We start from the raw sequence: 27,331 nt of genomic DNA, 5'->3' as shown, positions 1-27,331 counted from the left end.
ACCGTTGCAGAAGCTCTGTCCAGAATGGCCGCAGGGGCAGGGCACGTTGGGGGCGTGGCTTCAGGACACACCTGGCGTTCCTGTTATTTCTAAACCTTCCCGTGTTCGGTGCTCGGCTCTCTCTGCTCCTTGCCTGCCCTGGGGGATGCTGAGATGGGATCGCGGCTAGCTGCCCTGAGAGCTCACCCGCTCCGGATTGCTCCTGAAGCCCTCTGTGTGGGGCTCACAGACCAGCTCATCCCGAAGCGTGTGTGTAATTGCGGGCACAGCCTCAGGAAGTTGCCTCATCACCTTCACACTCACCTCGCCTCTACCCTGTTTAAGGTGTTTATTATCCATTCAGGTCTACCTCTCATCAGCCAGTCTCCAGAAATCCTAATGCCTTTCTGTCGTTAAATAGGTTCATAATTATGCACAGAGAAAGCCTCGCCCAGTTCAGTTTCCCAGGGAAAATATGATTTCCAAAACTGATTCCATACGACCCTGGGAGGGGAATTAAAAGCATTTCCATCGCGATTTGGGCGGTTGTTTTTTTAAAGTCTCCCTTTCATCTTGTCCTTAATGAGTTTTGGGGTTTCAGCATCAGTAAGGGTTTCTGTTTCATTATCGCGTTCAGGAAAAGTAAGACATAGATCCTTCCGAGTAGCTTTGCCTCCTCTCATTCAGCCCTGCTGAGAAAATACAGATTGATTGTGATTTTCAAAATGAACATGGATCTAAAGGCGCAATCACAGGCCTCACCCTTTCGATGGTTTACAGCTTTTACTATTTGGGCATCACGACAAACTTTCTGACGCTGTGTGTGACACACAGCAAGACACTAGCTCTTAGATAAACAGGAGCCAGCGCCTCCTAACCCGGGAACCTGCTGCTTTGGGAAGGCTGCTTTCAGAGCGGCGTTTTAATGACTCCACGAATAAGGTTAATTCTTACTCTTCCGTTCGTTCAATATGATTGCCTGTAAAAAACAACATACACACCTAAAATGTGGAAGGTGCTTATGACATCTCTCAAAGGGGAGGGTTGTTGCGCTGTCACTTAACAGCCTTCATCATCTGTCCCTGCCTTCTCACCAGCAGAGTTGGATCTGCCTGGGTAGTCAGACCTCTCGACATTAAAACAACAGCAACAGCACAAGAACAAAAAACCTAAGCACTTTCTCTTCCATCTCTCACTTTTGAACTCACTATTAAAGGATGATCATCTCCTATTTATTTCCCACGTGGCTAACTCCCTTCTCTTTAAGAAGTCTATTTAGCAAATACTGTCAATTCAGGAAAATTATGATTGTAATTTTGGTTGTCCCAGTTTCGAGTTGTCATTTTACAGTTGAGGAACTATAGCAATAGCTTGGGGTCATGGTTATTAAGAATAACAGTAATTATTTCAATAATTTAAAATCCCCACAGTAATACTTGCAGGTGACTTTTTCCCACCACCTCATGCTGCAAAACCCACCTACGAGATGATGTGGGATCATAAGAAGTTTCAACAGGAGCAAAAGTAAATGAAGCACATTAGTGCGTAGAGAACTCCTAAAAGAATGAGGTTATTTAACCCTCTGGAGTTGCTCCTGGCTAGGGCTTACTGTTTATAATCTCTTTGTTTCCAGGGCCCTGTGGGTTCCTTGCCCAGTTTTCAGTAACATAGTATTGGACCTTGATTTACAGCTGAAAAGTTTCCAACCCTGAATGACATATTCCCAATTGGGTTATTGAATTTAAACCTCACAGCTTTTCCTGTATACTCCCTAGGATCAGATGAACACTTTGGCTCTAAAAGACTCATATTGCTGGTGCCTTGGCTCTTTTTTTGTATGCGTTTCAGTTATTTTTCCCTCCATTTCTCTTTGCATGAGTGGGATAATAGGAAAAGAGCCCAATAGCCTGAGAGTAGGTGACCCTCGTGCAGGGGCTTTTTGTTGTTGTGGTTTTCATTGTTGATAGTTTTTAGTTTCCTCGTTCTGTCTTCTTTCATTTCACCTTGGAGATCAGTCTGAAAGCAGTCTGTCAGGCAAGGATGAATTCATTCCTCCCAGCTGAATGAGGTGGGCAGGATTCTGAATTCTAGAGTCCTGGCAGGGCCTGACTTCTGCAGGAGGTACCCAGGACGTGCACAGCGGGGACTGTGGATGGGAGGCCCACAGGAGAGCAAGAGACTCTTCTGCCCCAGGGGCTGAGATGTAACCTAAGAGGAGGTTTGAGGCTGTTTCTTCTGGTCCAAATTTTAACCTAGATGGCTGGGGCCTCACATCCTCACGGGGGCACTGAATGAAGGAGGAAAGCAGGCAGGTAAAGGCTCTGAGGAGGACAAGGCTAGCCTTTCTCCTAAGAACTTCTGAATTAAGCCATTCTTTCATTTCCCATCTTCTCCGGGACCCACTTATGCTAGATCTTGCTTCTGAGTGGGAGGCACACCCAGGAACCCTGCACCAGCCATGTGGGGCTACCCAAGAGCTTTCCAAAGAGAGAAGGAAACACTGCATGGGAAAACAAGAACTGTAGCCTCTTCCAGAGCTACAGGATTAGTTCTTCCCCTAGCACTATGGCCCAGTTATGTCCTAGACCTTGGGTCCAACCCCCATGAGTCACCCTCTGAAGAGCAGTTGGGGGAAATGGGAAGGGCCCAGAGGCTAAGGAGTTGGGAAGGGGAAGAATCGAGCAGCCAGTTCCCAGTGTGCAGACAGCCAAAAAAGTTCATCTGCCTCGCCCCGGATAAGCGTAGTCATGTAGTCATGTCAGAAGGCTCATAAACAAAAGAACATGATGCTGCCTTGTTTAGGACCCCAAATGCTAGATCGCACAGGGTGTCACTGAACGACAAGAACTTGAGGGTGGAGTGACCACGCTTTATTCATCACTGTGTTCCAAACGCAGCTCCTGGCACAAGGGGGGCCCTCAGTATACGGTTGTTAGACAAATGAAGGAAAAATATGGTGGACATTTTTTTTTTTCCAGGCAAATGATGTAAATAATAATGATCACCCTGCAGGACTAAATGGGTATGATTTTACAGAAGCTAATATGTACAGGTCTTTCTTTTATCTTTCTGGAAAGACTTTGATTTGCTCAGTGATCGATTTTCAGAGTCCTGAAGAATGCTCTTGAGCAAGGCATGAAAGTTTTGTTCCATCCTAAGTTGTCTTTTCAAAATAAAAGGAAATTTATTTTTCCTTCAATTTCTTTTTGTAGAGCCTCATCTTGAACTGTGCTGTAGCTCAAAATTATATAGTCTCAATCTGTATATTCAGAATACATCAAATTTTACTAAATTCAAGGTTGCCAGGTACTCTGACTTGCCAGGTACTTCCTGGTAAAATTGCAGGGCACAGGCTTGGCTGTAGACAGGTGAAGAAGGACTAGATTCTGGAAACCCAATTATAGCTAGCCAGCAGCCTGGAGAAGAGGGATAGTGAGCTCCTAGTTTCCCAAAAGAAAAACAGATGACTTTAACCACATTATAAGAAAAAATGCTGCCTATCACTGGTCGAAAGTAAGGCATTTCTGAGTGTCAGCCAAAGCATCTTTAGAGGCACCTAATTTTCCCAATAGATCAGTAAGTACCTTTTCCTCCTTCTTCAGTTTGACCCACCAAACTTAAGCCAATCTAGAGGGATCTTTCCCTCTCTCTATTAAATATAGATAGAAAGATAGGTAGATAAATAGATATTTAATTTTTAATATTCTTGTTCAGTTTTTTGACAGGTTGTACATATGCTAATGGAATAAGTTTATTATTTGAAGCACAGAGCTGCTTGTCACCGAAGCTTCATTAATGCTGTTATCACCGCCTGACATTTATCTTATAATTTTCTAGCGCTGACTGTTGTGTCTCCATGGAAACCCAAATTGCAATTGAAACAAGTATGATAATAAAGGCATCCATCGAGATTGACAGCATGCAAAGCCTGGTTGCATTTGTGTATATTCCTTCAGTGGCTACAGCCGGAGAGAGAGAGAGAGAGAGAGAGAATGTGCGCTCTGGGTGTTGAGGATTAACTCTCTTGGGTCATATCTGACCTACTTATCTGGCAAGTTTACCACCACATCTTTGGTTCTGATGTTAGCAATAATGTCACTAATTTTGACTGGAATCATCACAGTGCATTACAAGTATTGTATGTAAAAATTAGCTGTAAAAAAAAAAAGGAAAGAAGAAAAGTAGGAACTGCCAAAAAAAAAAAAAAATTAACCATGATCTAATTTGGATCCAAAAGAAAATTATTTCTAGATGATTTTGACACTGTGTGAATGCTGACCAGTCCTTGAACTGTTCAGGTTTAGGTGTTTGCACAGGACACTCTTTGGGGAGGGGAGAAACCACAGATGTGTATTACCCCCCCTACTTTATATCGCAGAACCTGTTCTCCGTTAAGTTCACAACTTGTCATCAATTTGGTTGGTGCCTCAAAGCAAGGAGTCATGAAACTGGAGTAGGTCCAGAGTGAATTAATCTGAAATTAATTTGATTCTGAAAGACTCCATCTGGCTGTGTTTGGGAAAGGCACTTAGACAGATATATAAACAAATGATCATCTGTATTAATTGTGCCAGATGTAGTGTCAAAAAATGAAGAAATGGTTTAAAAATCAACTATGGGGAATTTTGATATAATGATATTCAGTTTCTTACAATAACAACTATAATAATTTAGCACATAATCCTATTTCTATACTTATTTGTTTAGGGAGTTAAATCTGATGGTGTGTTTTTTTTTAAGAAACAAGCAAATTAGATGTCAAAGCCTATTCAAATTGGTGATTTAAGATGCTAAATGTAATTTATGACATGCTGAGAGAGTGGGTTTCTGAATCAAAATGTGTCGTTTGCTATTGATTTCATCTTAAAAGGTAATTTAGGAATTTAAAAACTAGCAAAGTGTAATGTCATTTGGACTTTTCCTTTTGAAATGTGGCTTTGTAGCATGGCAAACTTGTGTTTTTATATCATTGGGAAACATACATGATAAAGTGACACATGCCTAGGATTCTTGAAGTCTTTTTTTCAGTAATTATAAGAACTTGGCTGTGTTCTTTTCTCTTTTTACCTTTTCAAATTTCTTTGAACAGGCTGAGTCAAATGTCTTGTATTGCTCTCTAGGAATTTAATGCAATCTCATTGTTTTTTGTTATGGCTGGACAGAAAGGTTCTAGAAAACTCATGGTTAGTCCCTTTAAAGGTAGCATGGCAGTCTAATTTATTTGGTGCCTTTAAGTTCTTATTTTCAAACCTCAACTACTGTCTTGTGTGATGGCTTGAAGAGAAAGAATTAAAGTTTATCATGTTGATCAGTGAACCATCACAGGCTACCTCGTTTTATTGCACCTACCTTATTGGGCTTCACAGATACCGCATTTTTGCAAGTTGGTGTTTTGTGGCCACCCTGCAACAAGCAAAGCTGTTGCTTTGTACCATTTTTCCAAAAGTGTGTGCTCATTTTGTGTCTCTCTGTCACATTTTGGTAATTCTCATGATATTTCAGACTTTTCCATTATTATTATTATTATATCTACTATGGTGATCTTTGATGTAACTGTTTTGGGGCACCACAAACCACACACATGTAAGACGGTGGGCTTAATTGATAAATATATGTGTTCCAACTGCTCCACTGACTGGCCAATCCCCCATGTCTCTCCCTCTCCTCCAGTCATCCTATTCCCTGAGACACAACAGTTTTGAAATTAGGCCAATTAATACCCCTACAATGGACTCTGTGTGTTCAAGTGAAAGGAAAAACCACACATCTCTCACTTCAAAGCAAAAGCTAGAAATGATTAAGCTCAGTAAAAAAGGCATGTCGAAATCCAGATAGGTCAAAAGCTAGGCCTCTTGTGCCAAACAGCCAAGTTCTTGAAGGAAATGAAAACTGCTACTCCAGTGAACACATGAATGATAAGAAATTGAAATAGCCTTATGGCCGAGATGAGGAAAGTTTTAGTGCTCTGGATAAAAGATCAAACCAGCACAACATTCCTTCAAGCCAAAGCCTGATCCAGAACAAGGGCCTAACTCTCTTCCAGTCTATGAAGGCTGTGGGAAATGAGGAAGCTGCAGGAGAAAAGTTTGAAGTGAGCAGAGGTTGGTTGATGAGGTTTAAGGAAAGAAGCCACCTCTGTAACATAGCACTGCGAGGTGAAGCAGGAAGTGCTGTTGTAGAAGCTACAGCAAGTTATATCCAGAAGATTAGCTAAAATAATTGCTGAAGGTGTTCACACTAAAGAATAGCTTTTCATGGTGGATGAAACAGCCGTCCATGGGAAGATGATACTATCTAGGACTTTCCTAGCTAGAGAGAAGTCAGTGTCTGGCTTCAAAATTTCAAAGGACGGGTTGACTCTTGTTAGGGGCTACTGCAGCTGGTGACTTGAAGTTGAAGCCACTGCTCATGTCCTATTCTGAAAATCCTAGGACCCTTAAGAATTATGTAAAATCAACTCAGCCTGTGCTCTAGAAATGAAACAACAAAGCCTGGATGACAGCACATCTGTTTACAGCATGGTTTCCTGAATATTTTAAGCCCACTATTGACATCAACTACTCAGAAAACAAGACTCCTTTCAAAATATTACTGCTCATTAATTAAGCACCTGGTCACCCAAAAGGTATGATAGAGAGGTACAATGAAATTAGTGTTGTTTTCATGCCTGCTGACACATTCTGCAGCCTATGGATCAAAGAGTCATTTAGACTTTCATGTCTTATTATTTAAGAAATACATTTCATAAAGCTATAGCTGCCATAGATAATGATTCCTCTGATGGATCTGGGCAAAGTAAATTGAAAACCTTCTGGAAAGGAGTCCCCATTCTAGATGCCATTAAGAATATTCATGATTCATGGGAGGAGGTCAAAATATCAACATTCACAGGAGTTTGGAAGAAATTGATTGCAACCCTCATGGATGACTTTGAGAGGTTCAAGACTCCAGTGGAGGAAGTAACTGTGGTATGGTAGGAATACCAAGAGAACTGTGATTAGAAATGGAGCCTCAAGGTATGACTGAATTGCTATAATCTTATTTTAAAAATTGAATGGATGAGGAGTTGCTTCTTATAGTTGAGCAAAGAAAGTGGTTTCTTGGGATGGAATCTACTCCTGGTGAAGATACTCTGAACATTACTGAAATGACAACAAAGAATTTGGAATATAACATCAACTAGTTAGTTGATAAAGCAGTGGCAAGGTTTGAGAGGAATGACTCCAATTTTGAAAGAAATTCTACTGTAGATAAAATGCTATCAAACAGCATCGCATGCTACAGAGAAATCTTTTGTGAGAGTCCATCCATGCTGCGAGCTTCATTATTGTCTTATGTTAAGAATTGCCACTGTCGCCCCAGCATTTAGCACCCACCATCCTGATCAGTCAGTGGCCATCAACATTGAGGCAAGATCTTCCACCAGCAAAAAGATTGTGACATGCTAAAGGCTCAGATGATGTTTGGCATTTTTTAGCAATCAAGTATTTTAAATGAAGGGATGTGCATTGTTTTCTTTTGGACATAAGGCTATTACACAGTTGATAGATTATACTGAAAACTTAACTTGTATATGCACTGGGAAGCCACAAATTTCATGTGACTTGCTTTATTGCAGTATTTGCTTTTGTGAGATGGTCTGGAACTGAACCCACAATATCTCCAAGGTATGCCTTGTATTTACTTTGAAAAAAGAAACTCCTAAAAGGAAACAGCTCATTCTTCTCCATGTTTTCCACTTATCAACCTCATGGTCCCCAGCCTAAACAACAACAACAAGCATTATCAGTGTGTCAAAATAGAGTAGAATCCTTATATAGTAAAAGTTAACCTAAAAAGTTCAAAAATCTGGGCAAAATCAATTGCTGCATTTGTTTACAATAAATCAAATGGGACATATATCCTGCAGTTTGGTACTCAGTGAGGCTTTAGATTAAGAAGTTAAAATTCTAGTTATCTGAATTCTTGAATGTGTTGGTCAGATTAGTTAAATTGCCAGTATAAGTTGAAAGCTTGTCCTTTAAGGTACCAAATTATCTTTATCCCATATTGATGGAATTCTTCTTAAAATAAATTTTATATTTGCCTTAATAACAGAATTTATTGAGTATGACCCTTTAAATGAGACAAGATTGTCATTATAGAAATTAATTGTTCTGCAGAGCTGCTGTCCTGGGATCTAGTGGAGAATTGGCTGACCTGACTTAAAAGTGCTTAGGTCACTTTAAAACTGCTGTGCCTTTGAGCTTCTCAGGTCTACCAGATGTCCCTCCATGGGCCCACCTATTGCAAACCCTCTCTCGTTCTTGCTACTTCTAAGCTCCAACTTCTCTGAAATGCAGATGACCTTGGCTGTGGAAAAACCAACATAAAATAAGATATTTTTGAGGAACTGATTAATAAGTTTTCTGAAGGGTTTTTTTTAAAGGCATCTGTGTCAGGGTGGGATCTCTGTTGACATATGTTTTGGCTGTTTCGTGGTCATTTTGGTCTTAATCCTATTGCTGGCATCTCCTGAACATAGAAATGTGAAGGTATTATCAATGAAAAACAATGTACCTTAAATTAATCGTTTGATAGTGTACAGAAATAAATATCTTTCTTCACAATCGAGTCTGTTTTCTGATCTAAACTTCTGTCATTAATGTGATATAATTAGTTCCCCTTTACTGTCAGCTTTTGATTTCCCACCTCAGTGGAAGGAAACAGTGGCATTAAAAATCTCCAAAGCATTTATATCCAACTTCATACTGCTGTCTGCCTTCCTGAGGCCAGAGGAATGACTAGACATCATCTAACAGCAGACAGGTTGGTCAAAAGCAGGTTGAGAAGAGACCAGACTGAGATTAAATTTTGCCATTGAGAAATGATAAAATGAATAATGAATGGACAGATAGTCAATATTTAATAGAAAGATGGGCGGAGTTCTGCATGCCACATAAGCACAAAGGTCAGCCAAGTCTTTGTACTTTAGTCCAAAGTAGGAGAACCCACTGAGCGATTTTGCAGCAGCTCAGGCACGAGAAGAGAATAGAGTTAGGCCAGTGGCTCTGCAGAGACAGGGGGCCCAGCACGCCTTTAAGGAGCAAAGTAGGCATGAATTGGCCACTAATCAGCACATGATATCAAGACTGAGATTTCATAGAACAGTACTAATTGAGCAGCATAGTTCTTTGTAATAGTGTGGCCAGTTGTATAATTTGTGTGATTTAATTTGTACAACTGACCCCCTTACTTAAAATTGCAACCCTGCACCCAACATGCTCTCTCTGCCTTCTGTGCTTTATTTCTCTCCATTGCAAGTGACTGTATCTAATATGCAATAAAATTTATGTATTTTGTGCCCCTCCTATAGAGTATAGGTTCCTCAAGGACTATTTGACCCCCATATTATTTATTACTGCATTCCCCAACCCCTCCAATAATGCCTGGGTTGTCGAGACACTTCATAAATATTTATTGAATTAATAACTGAATAAGATATGATCTCCATCACTGTTTTGCCATACACCTGGTTGGAGGTTCAGTCAGCTATTGCTTCTTTACATTCAGGGGTTAGACAAGCTGTGCGGCTGTATTTTGTGCCTGCCCTTGGTAAGACATGGTTCCTGTTGCTGAAGGGAAATTTTGAGCCAGTAAGAAAAACAAGGAAGTTGAACTTGAAACCTCATTGGAGGAAAAGAAGGCAGGAAACACTTATTTTTAGATCACTGAATCTGAGTTGGTGCCAGAGCATTCTTTAGGCTTGGACATACATAATATCAGATTAGAGTTGGATGGTAGTGGCCAGGGAAGTTATTGTAATAGAAAAGGTAGTGAAGGACAGGAGTGCTGGGGAGGGGCTCAGCTCTTCAGAGGAGTCAGTGGACAGCGAGGAAGTGAAGGGTGGGAAAACAAGAAAACTGCACAGTGGGCCCCCGTCTGTGCCATTTCAAATGGGGGTGGGAGGAAGCGGGACTGTGGTCCTTGTGGGCTTGGGCCGGTCAAATCCGTGGTCATCGTCTACCATGTTCTGGGACTCGGGTTCGTCTCCAAGGTGGCAGTTCTCAAATACACACTCAGGACGGAAGCTGTTTTCCCTGAGGTCCTCTCACCGTCCTTGCGCCTCCTCCTCCTGCTCTTTTTTTTTTTAAATCTCACTGCCAGATAAGAGAAACAGTACGGCTGATTATCCTTTGACTCTAATATCCTTAGACTCTAATATCCTTTGATTCTGGCACTGAGAATGAAGTGTGGTTTAGAATGCCGCACACCTAATCCCCTTGGCTGAACTAGCCCTGCGTTTCTGGCTTACCACAGGCCCGCGAAGACTGTGCTGGTGCAGACCTAGTCACGCTGGGGTTTGGTTTTGTAGTATGTACACACACACACACACACACACACACACACACACATATTATAGCATATATATATATATATATATATATATATATATATATATCTGCCTCTTCTAATTCTGAGCAGCTGGAAGGCACACAGTACATATTTTTCAGCTCTCTCTCCATCAAGCCTAACACGTGCCTGACATAAGGACTGTCAGTAACTGCATTCGGATGCGCAGGAAAGAACCATTGGCTTTCATTGGCCAGTGTTTCTCAGTGAGTGGAGAGGGCTGTGAACCTGCCCTGATCCTCTAGCTTAAAGAAGTCCTGGCAAAATGCTTCAATCTGTGATGAAAGAGGAAGCCGTTGTCTTGATAAGCACGGCTGCTAGAACTTCACCTGTGGGGCCAGGCATTGCATCCGAGTCATTGTTCTCTACATGTGCGTTCCTCATTTTTATTGCTGCTGCTAGAATCCAAACTGGAAACTTTTCTGTTAGAATTGGTGTCCAGTCTGGGCAGGGCGGCCAGGGTTGAATTTCTCCCAACATCCGTCTTTATTTGGTAATGATTCACTTTTTTTTTTTTTGACATGGGCAAGCTCCGGCAATTGAACTGGCACAGCAGGCGAGGATTCTGCCCCTGTGCCACCATTCCACCGCCCTGATTCACTTTTCAGTTAATTGATTGGGGCTAAACCAGTTTTTCCCCCAGTCATCCCAAACACAGTCAGTGGCCCACAGAAAATGGGCGACTCCTGCAGCCAGTGGGTAAGTCAGACTGGAAGGGCATCCCAGATCTGCCGCTGATGAGTCGTCTTCCCAGAGTAGGTCAACAGACCCATCTTTTTGCTTGTCTGTGAAGTGGGGGCAGCAAATGACACCCCACCCCACCCCCAATGGGGAAAGGATTAATCAATGTGAGCTCCGGACACACTTTGGAAATGTGAAGCCCCATATAAATCTTCCATGTGATTATTATTTCTCTGCTGCCATTTCTAAAAGTTCATCTAAAAACCCTCTCCCTGTGCAAATGCCTTCTGCTCTGCCCTGAAGTACACTAGGCGATTTCTGATAAATTACCGAATGAAATGAGTTCCCCGGGCAGGCACTAGCTATGGCAAATGCCTTCCTGCCTTCTCAGCAAGGGTGGTTGCATGTTCAGCCATCAGGCACTCCCTTGGATGCCTCTGGATTTATTTCTTTGTGGGGTTTTCCAGCTTGCTGCTTTTTACTACAGTCAGATTGAGAGATGCTAATAAGGTGTCCCTCTACCTTGATGAATCCAAATGCCTGTGTTCTGTGACCCTTTCCTGCAAAAACAGCTCCCCTACAAGCCACGGTTGCATTTACCCAACTAAGCAAATGTATGGTCTTTAGATCTCCAACCAAATAAACCCAACATTAACTTCAGTAATCTAGGAAAATACCTCTTAGAAATGTGTTTTTTCCTGATCATCTGTGACTGAGCATTATGTCCTCTACATTCTCAAGAGATGATGTTTTTTCAAAATTTTCAAAGCAGAAGGATGAACATATGATATGTGTGCATTCATATAGGAAACACAGCCTTTTTCTTTGGAGGTGTTCAAACTAATTTCTTTATATCCAACCACTTGGAGAAGGACTTTGCCTCTTTCAGACACTCAGGGTGTTATTTGCTCCAATTAATCCGATGTGAGGATTCACTAACCAATCATTGGCATGGCTATGACTTAAAAAAAACCTTTGGCTGTACAGTATAAATCGCAACAGGACCTTCCAGGCGCCTGCAGGAACACCGTCATTTTCGTCTTCTTGGGCAGGAAGTAGACATCCAGACAGTTTTGTTATCTTTAGCGAAATCACCTGGCGGTGCAGGCTCCCACACCCATCCAGAATTCAGCTGTGTCGCTCCAGTGGTCCAGAAAGGCCGTTACAGAAAATGGAGAGGTACCTGAAGCAGAGCATTCTAAAGGGGAAATGCCATTCCCGCAGCGCAGGGGTTGGAAGACAGGTGATTGCTCTTACCTAAACGGGGAGAGCCTGGTAAGTTGGGAGAAGTTGGTGAGTCTCCTGAGGGTGGGGCTGTGCCTGTGCTCTGCTGTGTCCTCCTGAGAGAGGCGTTAGGAAGAGCTGGCGTGCCTGCCCCATGTGCTACCGGAGAGGGGAATCCTATGCTTACATAATGAGCAGGAGCAAATTGGACGTTGTAGACGAGTGTGAGCATTAATGAATTTCATGCCTTCCTGTTGCCTGCCAGAAGCCGCCAGGCCCACCTCCAGCCGCTTGCTGCTCCTGCCCGACACAGCTCCGTCTCGAGCAATTTCCTGCGATAAACTAAACAAAGCCTGTTTCTCTGCGTGCCATTGTTTAAGTACTAGCAATGTTAGAAGCCGATTCCTGAGGTCTGTGAAAGACTGGCTGGTCAGCTGACTGCATTTGGGTGGATTGGGGCTGGGGGAGAGCGTTGGTGCATGTGGACAGAGACACGGCCACCTTGCCAGCCTGCAGCGGCTGCCCCAGCCAGGACAGAAGAGAAGTTACATTGAGCTTTCAGGCAGCTGGTCACATTATCTTAATGTCCTTCTTCATATCATCTGGTTTCCAACCATAATCATAGAATTACAGAAATTAAGAACCAGGTGGGAGCTATTCCAGTCTTGTTGTTTAACAGGTGAGGAAACTGAGGTACAGAGTGGGGACCCGATTTTCCTGAGACCCCATGATTCCCTTTTTTTTTTTTGGCATGGGCAGGCACAGAGAATCAAACCCAGGTCCTCTGGTATGGCAAGCGAGAACTCTGCCACGGAGCCACCATGGCCTTCTACGCTTGCTTTTAACACAGAGCCAAGATGAGAGGCCGAGCTGAGCAGCCCATTATCCCACCTTCCTGCTCCCGAGGGCTGCAGGCACCCATGCTGTTTTCCTGGGCGCCCATTCCTGTCTTACCATAACAGGCTCCCCATGAAATAATTGGTTTTGGTGAATCTCAACTCTAATTAGTGAAAAAAGGATCAATTTATTTAAATTTGGATTAACTAAAATTAAGTAAAATTAAAAATGCAGTTGCTGAAGCCACGTGTTCAGTGTTGAGTAGTCACAGGTAGCAAGTGGCTGCCCTGTTGGATGGTGCAGATCACTGCAGAAAGCTGGGCAGCAAAGGGGTTGGAACAACCTCCCAAGGTACAAAAAAAGTAAGAGAGATAAAAAGTATTGGAATATACTTTTTATATTATTATAGAATAATATATAAATTATTATCTTTCCCCAAATGTCATTACCTTCTCATCTTGGCTCTGAATTATTATACTTATGGAATAATAAGTTCATGGATAATGACGGTGAGATTAGCTGTCTTTATATGGAATTCTCCCAAGATAAGGCATCTTTTTGTATAGTTTTTAGTTTAGTGTATATCTTCTGAGGGTGGCATTTTATGTTTTTTTCTTCCCCACATTAATATAATAGTCTATTACCACTTGGCATTTCTTGTAAATTTGTCGTTCTTCCTTTTATATAGATAAGGGAAATAAAATGCAGAAAGTTGTTATCCAAGGAACAAATGAAAGATTCATTTCCAGTCTTTCAATTCCTTTACTTCCATTCTCCAGAAGGAAACCTGCAACTCATAGTAGCTTCTTATCCTGGGGATGATGATGATGATGATGATGATACCTTGAGTCAACTAGTTTAAGTTTCATATTAATATTTTACTGTTAAGAAAGAACCTCAGAAGATTTTGACTATCCTCTGTCAATCTAGTTCTCTTTACTTGAAAATAGAGTAGGGAAGTAGGTCAGTGCCTGTGCTAAAATAAAAAAGTAAGCACTTTCTTTCCCCAAATGTCATTACCTTCTCATCTTGGCTCTGAATCTGCTTCCACCAAGCCGCGGGCCAGGAGCTCTGTACTCACTAGGTCGTGCTCTGAGTCCGCAGGCACCTGTCCCAGTGGGCAGGCGGGCAAGGCTGGCACTCAGGATCTCACAGGAGTCTGCAGGCAAGATGCTAGCAGAAGTGCCAGTGCTCATGCCCGGGGCCACAGGGTCTGCAGTAGCATCCCTGTGGAGAAGGCCAATGTACCGAACACTAAACAACTGCAGTTGACCTCTCAGTCTTAGCACCTGTGTCCCAGTTCTGCAGCACCTCTTCCTAGGGCCTCTTCTTAGATTGGGGACATTGGAGAAGTCATTTGGCCTCCATGACTCATGCACTTCATCTCTAGAACGGGAAGAGTGACCCCGACCTGTAGTGTGGTGGTGGGATTGCATGCCAAAGATTTCAGGCAGAGAGTGGCTCTCAGTTTTTGCATTTGTATTTGCATTTGAATCTAAATCCCTGCCCTGTCAAAGAAACTGCTGCCTGTGAGGATGACTAGGGAACGAAAAGACAGTGAGCTAGGCTAATGCTCAAAGCCTACAGTCACATTCTCATACATCTTTACAAGGTCTTACTCTGTCTTGCTGAGAATCAGGGTACCTGTTCCCATAATTTCCCTAGTGAAGAGCCCCCATGAACACTGGGGGAGTCAGTGGGTTGGGGCTGCCTGTCAGCACTGAGGCTTTGGGTCAGGAAGGTGGTGGTGGTGATTTTTACTTTGTTGAATTACCATAAGGAAGGGATTGCCATGTCCTCAACAGGTGATATAAATCCCTCAGACAGTCATTTGTAACATGTGGGAAAGATTGAGAGGTGGTCCTGTGGGCAGGGAGACCCCTTTGTGAGATGATGGAGAACATGGGGGCTTTAAAATGGTCCTCAAGGACTCGAGACCAACACTCAGTCCCGCTCGCACAGAGAGGAAAACTGGTGCACGTGTTTCTTTCATGTAGCCTTTTGTTTGGCTGTGTGATTTGGGGACCCGGTAAGACTTGCTCTGGCCTTCTCACCCAGTGAATTTCCATGGGGTGGTCACTCTCAGACCTTGGCAAAATAGGATGCTCAGCCCGGGATAGAAATTTCTTGTGCCATGTTGCCCAGAGGGATTGGGTTTGAATTCCACCTCAACTAATCTTGGGGAGGCAATTTATTTCTTGTATGTTTGCATCTGGAAGATAATACCTTTCATGGGTTGCTATAAGGATTAGAAAGAATGTATGCAGAGCACCCAGGATAGGGCCTGGCATGTCAGCATTCATTAAAAGATATAAATTATTATTGTGTAGGTAGGACTTGTGTTTGAGCCTGTGCTATGAAAGAGTCTGGATTGGAAAGTAGACATAGGGTGATCACTCATTTTGGGGTATCCCCAATGCCAAGATGGGATTATTGGGGAAAAGAAGCGGACCTTAGAGAGCACCTGGTCCTAAGGCCACGTGGCTAGAGATGGAGTCTGCTATCCCCATTGTACAGATGAGGAGTCTGAGGCCCTGAATTTGGAGTGGCCATGCTAGGGTCCAGTCCCGGGCAGTCTGACCCCAGAGCCCCAGCCTTCAGCCCCTACCCCCTGGGCTTCCAGATGAGGTCTCCCAGCATGTGGGAAGGATGGCCAGCAAGAGAGGGATTTTAAATGCATGCTGCCCACATACAGATCAAAGGGGGTAGGGCCCAAGTTCTCTTCTTCTTTATCCCTCCTTCATGTACCTCTGTGAGTTTATACTTTTTGAGAGAACAGAAATAGGTTCTCATTGAGAGAGATATGGAGGAAGGCTTGCTCTAGAACCCTGCATTTAGGTCTCTAGAACAGGTATGCCCTGGCCTGACTCTTCCCTTGGATTAATGGTGCTCTGTCTAGGCAAGATCCAGCAGCCCCACGTTTTGAACTTCCGTTCTCTGTTAGCCGAGACCTGTGGCAGTACCTTCCTCTTTTTATAATAGCTGATTTTCAACAGCAGTAACCACAACCCTTCCTGTCCCAGAAATAAGTCTTGCCACACTCTCAACTCCCGCCCCCCTGTGAACACCCTCCCACCCCACTCTGTACTACCTGGGCTCGCCACCCCCATCCCACTAAAGATGGGGGTTTAGAGCGTTTATCGAATTCTTCAAGAGCGATTTGAAAAGTATAGGTGTGGGAGAACACAATAAACAATCCAGCTCCAACTAAACAAGCAATACATTACACCTAAATTGTTGAAAAATTTCCTGCTCAATATTTTATTCAGCGGAACAGGTTTTTTGTAACAATAAAGTTGATTAAAGAAGGCTCCTTGACAGTGCTTCAAGTTAGACAGATTCTGATTGTTTATCTCAAGGGTAAAATAATATAATGGCAAAATAAGGATCTAAGAGGAAGTCGAAATTGAAGCCAAGACCTAGCGAAGGGTAATTTGACATCGTTCTCCTGTCTGTATTAAATGTAATTCAGGATTTCTCCTTTCTGTAGCTTTTTGGTTTTTTAACTGTCATGTTTTTGTTCTTGTTTTTATTTAAGGTCTCAGACTTGCATAAAGCCACAGCAAATTTTAGGTGCTCTGGTGTCATTTTTGTTTTTTGTTCTGGTTGTTTTATTTAAATAAGGAATTCTGCTTAAAATGTTTGAATACCTTCCTGCAATTACCCCAAGTCCAAAGTGAAATTACACTTGCCATTGGCAATGACGTTTTAGTTCATATGGCCCCTTCCAACTTTTCTGGGTCTTGGGCTGCTGGGGGCTGGGGAGGCGGTCATGGCTCTGAATACACTTTGTCTGCGCACCGTGCACTTTTTAGATACATCATATTCTTACAGGCTGGGAAGCTAGGCAGGAGCCCATTTCTGCAAATGATTGTGGGGCTTCAGCCTTCACAGGGCAGTAGGTGGATAGGAAGTGCCTTAGGAGGCAGCCACCGGGGACGGTATGTGGTTTTGCTTTGCTTACTAAGCTCAAATAGGTAAAACTGAAAGTCCTCATCTTATTACACGATGGTAACTAGAACTGCAGCCTCTAAACAAGCCTGTGCTCTTCCGAGTGGCGACTTTGAAACCAGCATGAAGACAACCGGTGTATAGTAGCGTAGGGTTTTGCATTTTGCATCAGCCCCAAGTATTTACTGAAGCTAGGAGAAGAAAAGGCAGGCTTGCTTGCTTCCTTCTTTTTTTTTTTCTCCTCTTCTCTCCCAAACGTGTGATTGTTTAGAACTCAAGTGCAACATCTGGAAGTGAGATATACAGAGAGCAATTTATGGACTGTGAAAGATTTGAAATATTCAGTGTCCTTTAGTGGGAACTCAACTTTCTGCGGCTGCATGTTTTTCGGCACAAAGCAGGCAATTCTGAGATCGCCCTGGCCTCTCTGAATTGCACCCTTTGTGCCCGGGTCCCGTAAACAATGTGCTTTTTACCGGGGAGCCGCGGCCCTGGCCTCGGCGTGGGCAGCCAATGAGCCGCCCGCGGCGCGCAGCCTGAGCGCGCTCGCTCGGAGCAGCAGCGCGTCCTGATTCGATGCGCACATGGACGCCCCGCGCCCCGCACATCCATCACCAGCATCGTTGCATTCGTCATCTGATGGCTGCCAAGTGTTTCCTTCTCTTTTCATGTGACTCTATTATCACCACCTCTCTCCCCTCTTCCGAAAACCATCCAAAAGGGGGCGGGGGCCACCCGTGGGGATCCAGCCGGTCGGCCTGTCTCCCCGCGGGGGCTACGCAGGCGGAGAGCCTGGCCGAGCGGCCCTGCCCCCGACGCCCCTGGTCCGGCCCGGTCCGGCCCGAGATGTCCACGCCCCGGGGCCCCGAGAGGGGACCGCAGCCCGCAGGGGGAGCCGCGCCCCGGAGCCGGAGCCGCGCCCCTGTGCCTGCGCTTTGTCTCCCTCCCAGAATGTCTCCAGCTCGTTAGGCACTTTCCCCGCTCCTCTTCCTCCTCCTCCTCCTCCCCCCGCTTCCCCCACCCCCCACCCCACCCCTGCGATTTTTTCTTCCTGTCCCTCACCCAGCCGCCCTAACTCTGCCTCCGGTTCCGCTTTTGACAGTAACGGCACCGCCAGCAAGATGAACGGAGCCCTGGACCACTCGGACCAGCCGGACCCAGATGCCATTAAGATGTTCGTGGGACAGATTCCCCGCTCTTGGTCCGAAAAGGAGCTGAAAGAACTTTTTGAGCCTTATGGAGCGGTCTACCAGATCAACGTCCTCCGGGACCGGAGTCAGAACCCCCCCCAGAGTAAAGGTACCGCCTGCCAGGGGGGAGGGTACAGGGGGGAGAGGGCGTGGGGGAGTCGGCAGGGCGCGTGGAGGTCGTGGGCATCGCTGGGCACCAAAGGGCAGAGCCTAGGGCAGCGGGCCCTGCCAGCCCCTCCCTCCTGGACAGGTGGGACAGGTGGGGCAGGCCGGGAGGAAGCCGAGGAAGCGCAGTCTTGAGCTGCTGCCTCTGTCCCAGCGTGACCACTCTGGGGAGGTCACTTTCTAGGCAGTGACAGATCTGGACGGGCGGGGCGGCTGCCTCTCTAAGGAATAGGTTCCTCAGCCTTGTATTGAGCCAGCTCTCTCTCCCCCTACCTTCCGATGACTGCCTGTGCAGTTGCACTGCCCTCTTACACAGCCCGTGGGGACTTGGAATGTCTTATGAACAATTAGTGTGCTGCAGCTGGTGTGAGGGAGCACAGGGCTGCTTTTAGGGGGAGGTCGATTCTTGGGATCTAGAATGGGGTTCATTAAATGCCTTCCTTTCTTTCTTTCCTTCGGTGCCTTGGTGCCTTAGTGGCCTGAAATCATTAGCACACCTGCAAAAATGCTGGTGATTTAAGCCCCTTATCACTGGTGAGATTGAAATGCACCAGCTGCTCATTATTGCCTCCATTTTAAGATGAGGGTGGTGGAGGGGGACAGCTACTAAAATAAAGAGAGGCCAGAAACCCAGTGGTACTTGGTGCTGCTTCTGTGTATTGGACTCATCCTTTGTAAACTGTCTGCAGAGCATTTAGCATGGTCTCTGTCCCTGGTTCATCCTTGTAGCTTTAGTCATTTTTGCTCTTTCTCTGTTCTTCGTTTCTCAATCTTCCTGCCCAGGGGCCCCTCTCTTCCTGTGTATCTTACAGTTTCTTTTTCTCGGTGCCTCGGTTTTCTCTCAGGCCTGTTGTTTTATCTCCGTGTTGCTTTTCCTAAGAGCTCCTGAAAGGTTATCCTTCAGCTTGCACATACACTTTAATTAGGCATGTGAACCTTGGCAGAGCCTTTCTCTGAGCCTTTTCCTTTCTGACAAGACGAAGGGCTGAGACTAAGTGATCTCCATGGTCCCACTGTTCTGAGAAAGGCTGTGCTGTCTCTTGCTCCTTACAGTTGTAGAGGTCTAATGGGACTTTCTGGAGCCTTTTAAGGGCTTAAAAAGCCCCTAGGCGGTACTCATTTTATAAAGGTGAACAGATGTGCCTTCTGACTATGCTCATAAGACTGTAGTTCTCTATCTCAAGACATATCGAACAACACCAAGATCATTTTAAAAAGAACAAAAACAGGACCTTGTCGCCACAAACCTGATGGTGCCGTAGTTAGAAAAATAGAAAATTAGATCTCTGAAAACCAGTGGGATTGAAAACATTGCATGTTAGAGCCATGTTGAGCATCTCTGTTGTGGGCCTTCTGAAAATATTTATTTATGTGTTTTCCAGACACTGAAGACTAGTTTGTTGTAGCTTATAACGTTCACATTATCATCTTGGGAAGAAAGAGAGGAGAAGATGCTGGGCAAGAGCAAAGGGGTCACCTGACAGAGAAGCAGGCCAGAAGCAGTAAGTCGCTGCTTCAGAGAGGGGCCATAGCACATGCTTGCCTAGGAAAAGGTGCCTCAACTTCATTTATCAGCATTTTTCAAAATGACCTCTGACATAATGACAGAGGTGTTATTTTACTATAATTGAGTGTTATAATGCCTAGTTCCTGGCATTTTAGCTTTTGAATACATGTGCCTAAGCTTGGCCAATAAGACCATTTCATCAGTCAAATAAGTGCACATGGCCTGGCCTGCTTCTACCATTTTAAAAATTTTATCCCTAGATGTTCCTCTAGGCATCTGCTTTACCAGGCTGTAGGTGAGACTGTACATTTTGTTAACTTCAGCTCACTATGTCTCTTAACTAATTTCGTATTCTGTAAGTCTTGGAGGGGGAGAGAGGCCTGAGGAGGGAACTGACTTGAGCACATGCCGTGTGCCAGGCCCATGATGGGGGCTTTAGGTATCTTATCTCATTTAGTCCTTACTGTCATCCTGAAAGAAGCAGATATTGGGTACATTTTACAGATGGGGAAATTGAGACTCAGAAAAAAGTAAGAAACATAGCCAGTCTACACAGCCAGTAAATAACGGGGTGGAGACTTGGACACAGTCCTTCTGTCCTTTTGTGTTACACCAGCCTCTCGGTGAGATGAGATCACGACCAGCCTTGTCTGCCTCCCGTCCAGGGGTTAGGTCAGTCTCCTCTACCTAAGTGTCCCAAAGGAAAAGGAAAGAATTCCACCCTTTACGAGCAGGGTTGATTCTGTTCTTGTCTTTGCGTTCAGTCTTTATACTCATGGGTAGATTGTGCATCGCTCTAACTCATGGTATCGTGGGATAGAAGTTACAGATGAAATCATTTCAATCTTACCTTCGGAAATATAGGTCAGTTCCCATTACTGTGAACTCCAAGTCTCGCATCAAATATTGCTTGGAGGACGTGGGCTGTCAGCCAAATCTTGAAAGTGGTTTTTGTTGTGCAGACATCTCTGTTGCGGCAGTATCTGTGGCGATGGGATTTGAGCTGTATAATGACATGCCTCACGGAGGATCACAGGCCTTAGCCGCTTACCTAGAGCAAAATCACCTCTTTTCTTTATGTCGATACCTGTATGGGCCATATAGCATTTGCCTGTTCACGGGGAAAATAGGACCCTAAATTTTACATCGGCCCTGACTTCATCAGCAGAGTACAATTGTTATGTTTCCCCAGGGCTGAAGTCAGAGCCTCAGAAACTAGAATTATTGGAGATACTACCTAAACGTGGTTTAAATTATCTAAGTAAGGCTCTTGGAGTAGCCTTGATTCATTGCTTTACTGACATGGATGGTTCCAAGAAAACAGACGAAGTGGAACCATTACTTAATCCAGTGAACTAAGATTTTTCTTTCACTTTTCATTTTATGTTCCATTTAGTCCTAAGGCATGAAAGCTTTGTCCTGTGTTTGAAATTATCCTTTCAGGGTTAGCAGCTAAGTGTTCTATTTCTTCTCCCTGTAGATATGCTCATTGACCAAGCAAGCTTAGCAATTCTGGGGAGTCCATCTAAGTAAAGTATTCCACCTACTAGGACTTAGGGAGAAGGTATTTCATTAGGCAGTTATTTGTTGCATCCATGATGCTGAGAAATACCACATTGTCATTATGAATATGACTTTTGGAGTCAGACAAACTGAAGTTCATTTTCTGGCTTTGCCACTTCCTACGTGTGCCACTTAGCCACATCTCAAAATTGAGATGGTCCACATAGGGTTGCTGAGATAATAATGTGAACAAGTGCTTTGCATAGAGCTGAAATAGGATGGAAGCTCCATAGGTGTTTGTTATAGCAGTTGTTGTTATTACATTTATTATCACTGCTTCCCAGAACTTTCATGAAATAGAGACAATAAGGCAAATGCACAGGTAACCCTAATTTAATCAAGTATGAAATAAGAGCAAAGAAGGCGGGAAGAGACAGCATATTTCAACTCTGGAAGTTCAGAGAACATCTACAGCTGCAAAACTAGGAAAAAAAACAACTTTGTTACCAAATCTTGAAAAAATAATACGTTTCCAATAAGTAAAGATGGTGTTGAACAGTTGAAGTGGGTGGACTGGCCAGAGATAAGAAGCAGAAGTAGGAAGAGGTGGGGTATGCCCCTGGAACTGTGAATTCTCCCAGAGTTCAGAGGAAATAGGAAAATTAAAATAGAAGAGGGGAAGATAGAGATGTCTAGAAATATAGATGCAGGCCTATTCTTGTGGGGCCTTGATTTCCAGACTTGAATATCTGATTTTCGTTAAGCAATTGACAATTGAGGCTATATGCAGTATATTTAGCAAGGGAAAACAAGGCTGAGAGATAGGTGTGACAGAGACTAGATAGACGCGGGTGTTCTCGGCCATGGAATTGGTAAGGAAGGAACTGAATGATACAGACATGACTACAGTGGAAGGAGCAGCATGGGCAGTGAGGCAGAGGTAACCTAGGAGGTTTTGGCTTAGCCAGAGAACAGTAAAGGAGTCAACAGTGGTGGGAGGAGGGAAGGAGAGGAGAGTTAAGTTCACTTTTGATTGTGTTAAGTCTGAGGGGCCACGGAAGATTCAGGAAGGATGCAGGCCAGAAAAAGCCATGGGATTTGGTGATTGGGATGGCTCTAGAGCATCTTAGAAGGAGGTAGAGGGCCGAGTAGGGTTCCATGTGTGCTACAGGGGAGCCAACGCAACTCTTTTCAGTGGTCTGATCATGAAAGAGAAGAGAGCTTAGAGATGCAGCTTCTTCCAAGGCAAGTGATAAAGAATGTAGAACAAAAGTAAGTAAGATATGAATCAGGGTCCCTGAAGAGGCCAAAGGAGCAGTTGAACAGCTCATATAGAAGGCGGAAAGAGACAGCATGGAAGGTGGGAGGAAATAACAATGCAGAAATTTTTTAGTGTAATGGAAGGAAATAGGAGACAGTACAGATGCCTGCAGTCTTCTCAGTAAGATAGTAAATTTATGAGAAAGGCTGGAAGGAATTGTAGGTTTAAGAATGGAGAAGATTGAAAATCATTGCTTTGGAAAATTTGATGGGAGAAATAATTGCAGGATTATCCCTGATATGCTTTGGTTGTGTGGATTTTGAGTGGGCTTTGGTGGTTCTGACCACTGGGATTCCTCAGGGAGGGAGTAGAGAAATGGAATCCCAGGCAGCTCAGCATTGGAAATGACCAAGGCCAAAACGGTGGAAAGTCAGAAAGAGTACTAAATGTGCTAGAAGAATATGCTCTGAGATCTAAGTTAAAGTAGCTGGGAAGGGCAAAAGGTAGTTCCTGGTGTGTGAAAAGAAGGAAGAGTTGAGGGTCAAAGATGGTGAATGAGGTTCAGTGGAAGAGGTGGCAGGTATGGAGATGATGTGCAGTAAGGCCAAACCCAGACCTGGAAGTGGTAGATAAATTATGTGTCTTGGATCATTGCACTATTAATTATTTTTAGTTAATCAAAAATTTAATCCGGGATCATGGCAGACTCTATACTGAAAGCTGTCTACATTTTCATGAGCTGAATGGATGGGTACTGTTAGTCTGATTTTTCAGCAGTGAAAGCTGGAGACCCTGTGACTAGATGAAAATCATTGAGTGTTAGAAGGTAGGAACCGAACCTGAGTCCTAAGCTGTAATTTTGTTGGTCACATTTTATGGTCTGTCTTTTGGTGACTTTTCAGTCAAAAAAAAAATGGAAAGTCATTTCTGTTGACTATCACTGTGTACCACAGGCCTGCAGAAATGAGCTTCCTTTTTTCTTGAAACATGTTTGGAGGTAATGGCACACCTGCTGTGCAGCTCCAGCCCTCACAGTGCTTCAGACACAGAGCCTTTCTGGGTGGGACAAAAATTAAATTCCCGGCTCCTCTGGGAAGGGTGATAGCCTTGAAATTTCAGAAGAGCAGCTTGGGTGGTGGTTGTGCTACCACTGCTGCTTCATCTCCTTGTGGGTCAGGCTGTGGTCAGGGTGACCGTGGGAACAGGTCTCTGAGGTCGGCAGAGCCAAGGTGGGCTAACTTGGTCCTCTTCCTTCCTGCACTGATCGTAGGGTCCCAACAGCCTTACTTCAGTCTTAATTTAAATTCTCTTCACAGTTAAGTGCAGTGGAAAAGTTTTTTGAGTATGAGACTTGGGTTAGAAGGCCAGTGGGATTAACAGGGAGAAGGGCCAAGGAGAAGGAGAAGGACCAAAGGCACCAAAGCTTAGCTTTCTTATTTCGGAATTGGGTAGATGGCTGGCCCTGATTCCAGAATGTTCTTCTGTAGTATGGTAGAATGAGGGCAGGCCTCAAAGTCCCGAAACTTATAATGTGATTGTTATTGCACATTAGTTTAGAGCGTGAGCCCTAATTTCTTTATCCGTATGATGGAATGATCCCTACCTTCCAGAATTATTTTATGTATTTCATGAGAGAGCAAATGTCAGAGATGCTAACATCCTCAAAAGAGAATTGTTGATCTTAGAAAGTTTATTCTCTTGTTCTTTAAAATATTAAAGTTTGTAAGAATGCCCTCGACTTTTATTAAAGGAAAAATATTGGAGGATTGGTGTGGGAGTGCAGAGATCTGTTTCATGTTTAATGCTTTCATTTCTTCTTAAAAAGCTCAGTCAGAAACTTTGCTTTCTAAACTATCAGTGGGGTAGTTGCTTACCTGCCCATGCACTTCCCCCCCAAAAAAAACAAATAGGCAAACAAACAAACAAAAAATTCAACAAATGGTGCTGTGATAATGGGATACTCACATGGAAAAATAATGAAATGTAACCCCGTCATACAGCATAAAAAAAAAAAAAAACTACCAGTGGACTTGGAGCCAGTTTATTTAAGTGGCGTCATCTCAGAATCAGTAACTGAGAAATAATTCAGCCACTCAGGAAGATGAACCAATTTTCTATTTCATTGCAGACAAGGAGGTAATGAGCTGACTGCCTTAAAGGTCTTGGAAACTGGGGCCACTGCCCTGGGTTTTCTGGGACCACTCCCATTTCGGAAGTGCTGCCTCTGTGGCCCATGGGAAGGATGCTCCCACCCCAAATTAATTTTATGCTAACAGGAGTCATTGTGGGACTCTTTACTGTCACCCTTCATTGTGGGCTGACTGAGGCCCTGCATGAGAAGCGTCACATACAGTGGACTTAGCTGTTCAAAGATGTAAAAGTCCATTGCTTTTAAATGGAGTTTTAAATTATTTTGACTCTCACAGACTCTAGTTATTGAAGGTATTGAGACAAATGGGGGAGAAATGTGAAATGAGTCCTCCTCTGCCTTGTTGACGAGAGACTTGCCCGGGCCTCTTGAGCAAGATGTTGAATTACATCAAAAGGGCTTCTTCTACCCTGGCAAAGAGTGTGTACTTTGGAAACCTCTGGATAGAGACAGAAGATGAAGGGAAAGGAGGGCGACAGAGCCCCTCACGAAAAAGAAAATTACAAAAGCTGCTTCTAACAATTTAGTGGCTATTTTACTTTGCTAAAGCTGACGAATGCAATGTACCAGAACTGGGTTGGCTTTCACAATGGGGATTTATTAGCTTACAAGCTTACAGCTCTGAGGCTGTGAAAATGTCCCAATCAAGACTTCATCAGATAGTACTTGGACTGTTCTGTCACATGGCCAGGCTCATGGCAGTGTCTGCTGGTCTTCATGGCTTTCTTGCTTTCAGCTTCCGGCATCAGTGGCTTCCTTTCTTGTTCCTGTGTCTCTCTTCCTCACCTTCTCTGTTTTTCTCTCTATTTCATCCTCTTATAAATGGCTTCAGTAAGAGGATTAAGACCCACCTGGGGCACCTCAACTGAAATAACCTCATCAAAAGTCCCCATCCACAATGTGTCTGTACTCACAGGAATGGATTAGCCTTAAGAATATAATCTTCTGGGGTCCATAAAGCCTCCAAACCATCACAGTGGCTGTCTTCTTTATTTCTGGGGCATTAGAGCTTCAACTGGTACCCATTTCTTTAACCCCAGTGGATTCTCATACCTGGAACTAAAGCAGCAGAAGAATAAAGAGAACAGGCTCTAGACAAAAGGAGAATGGACTTCTTTGGTAGAAAGTTGACATGAAAAGAAAAACCCAGGGTTTCTTAGCTCATATCTGTCTGCATCCCTCAGACCCAGATTCCAGGTTGGCCGATGGAGCTAAGTCTCCCAATTGGCTTTTCCCAGTGTGTGCATTTAGAGCTTTCCTAACTATAAGTCGGCCCTGCCTTTCCACTTGCACCCTTGCAGTTAGATAGTTATGTCACTTTTTTGGGGTACAAGACTGAAGATCATTAGGAAGCCAGGCCTTTGGGCATGAGAAGTTTGATTTCCTAACTAGAAAAAGAGACGCTCTCTAGAAATGTTCAGAATGCTAGCATTAAAACATAAATGAGGGCAGGCCACAGTGGCTCAGCAGGCAGAGTTCTTGCCTGCCATGCCAGAGACCCAGGTTCAATTCCTGGTGCCTACCCTTGCAAAAAAAAAAACAGAAATGAAATAATTACAAAGCTCATGAGGAAATTTGTATCTTTACTAAGTCCAATCATGGTAAAATGCTGTTAGTAAGATAAATACCCCTTTTTCTTATCTTGTGTTAGTAGATCCTTAAAACACTTAAATTTTCATCCTGGGGTATATGGCCCAGAGGCTGTCAAGATTTCAGCCAGAGTAGTCAGGTTCCTTGTTCCTTATCTAATTTCACTGATCCTGAGTCTACCCATTCTCATGCTTTGTTTTCTAATATTGGCTGTGCCAAACCTTTTACAATAATGGTTCTCCCACCATTGAGACATGTGGCATGCCAGGATTACCACCATGGACAAATACTGAACAAAACCACTGGAAATTAAGAAGAGATGGAGAGATAATTGGTCAAATGAACAAAAAATGGAAACTAAGCTAAAATAATATGTTAGCCACAAATTAACATGGGTTTATGAAATCTGCTAACCAAAATGATAGGTGATGGAATGCTGGCTTACAGCAAAATTGGTTGAATCAGCTCTGATCCATTCTGTGAAATTCAGTGGAAAATCAGTTAGATTTTGAGTACCTCAGGGATATCTTAGCATTCGCACTAGAGTAACTTGCTGTGAGCTCAACCAATTACATACATTAAAGAATCAGGGTCTTCAAATTTCTGAAGATATTTTCAAATCTTTCTTGATGGGCACATGCTATGGAGAAAGGAACAGAGTAAAAAAGCTATATGTAGAATGATGGATGAGGGTATACATGGATTTCTCGGGGCCTCTTGAGTTGTGTAGACAAACATATATAGCTAGCAAGCAAAGAAGCAGATTTTGTTATAAATGTAAAAGGGAGCTATTTAGCCAAACAGGGGCAAGCTGTACTGGTGAAAGCTAATGGATCAAGGAGACTGGAGATGGCAATTTAAGCACCACAGGAATTGGTATTAGGATCAATATTTTTTCACTC

The 27,331-nt window shown here is 43.7% G+C and overlaps 1 protein-coding gene across 9 annotated transcripts in view; it reads left to right on the top strand.

Annotated features, from left to right (window-relative positions):
* Positions 1-27,331, top strand: part of CELF2 (CUGBP Elav-like family member 2) — a 506,203-nt gene that overhangs the window by 327,016 nt on the left and 151,856 nt on the right. For all 9 annotated transcript variants that reach the window (XM_077169448.1, XM_077169444.1, XM_077169446.1 and 6 more), the window contains one exon: positions 18,167-18,363. In XM_077169448.1, coding sequence (XP_077025563.1) covers positions 18,167-18,363 — 197 coding nt within the window. The remainder of the gene's footprint in view (positions 1-18,166; positions 18,364-27,331) is intronic.

This window comes from Tamandua tetradactyla, chromosome 7, assembly GCF_023851605.1.
Source record: "Tamandua tetradactyla isolate mTamTet1 chromosome 7, mTamTet1.pri, whole genome shotgun sequence".
NCBI classification, from domain to species: Eukaryota; Metazoa; Chordata; class Mammalia; order Pilosa; family Myrmecophagidae; genus Tamandua; species Tamandua tetradactyla.
Note: the sequence above shows the minus strand (reverse complement) of the source record. Positions and strands in the feature narration are given on the sequence as shown.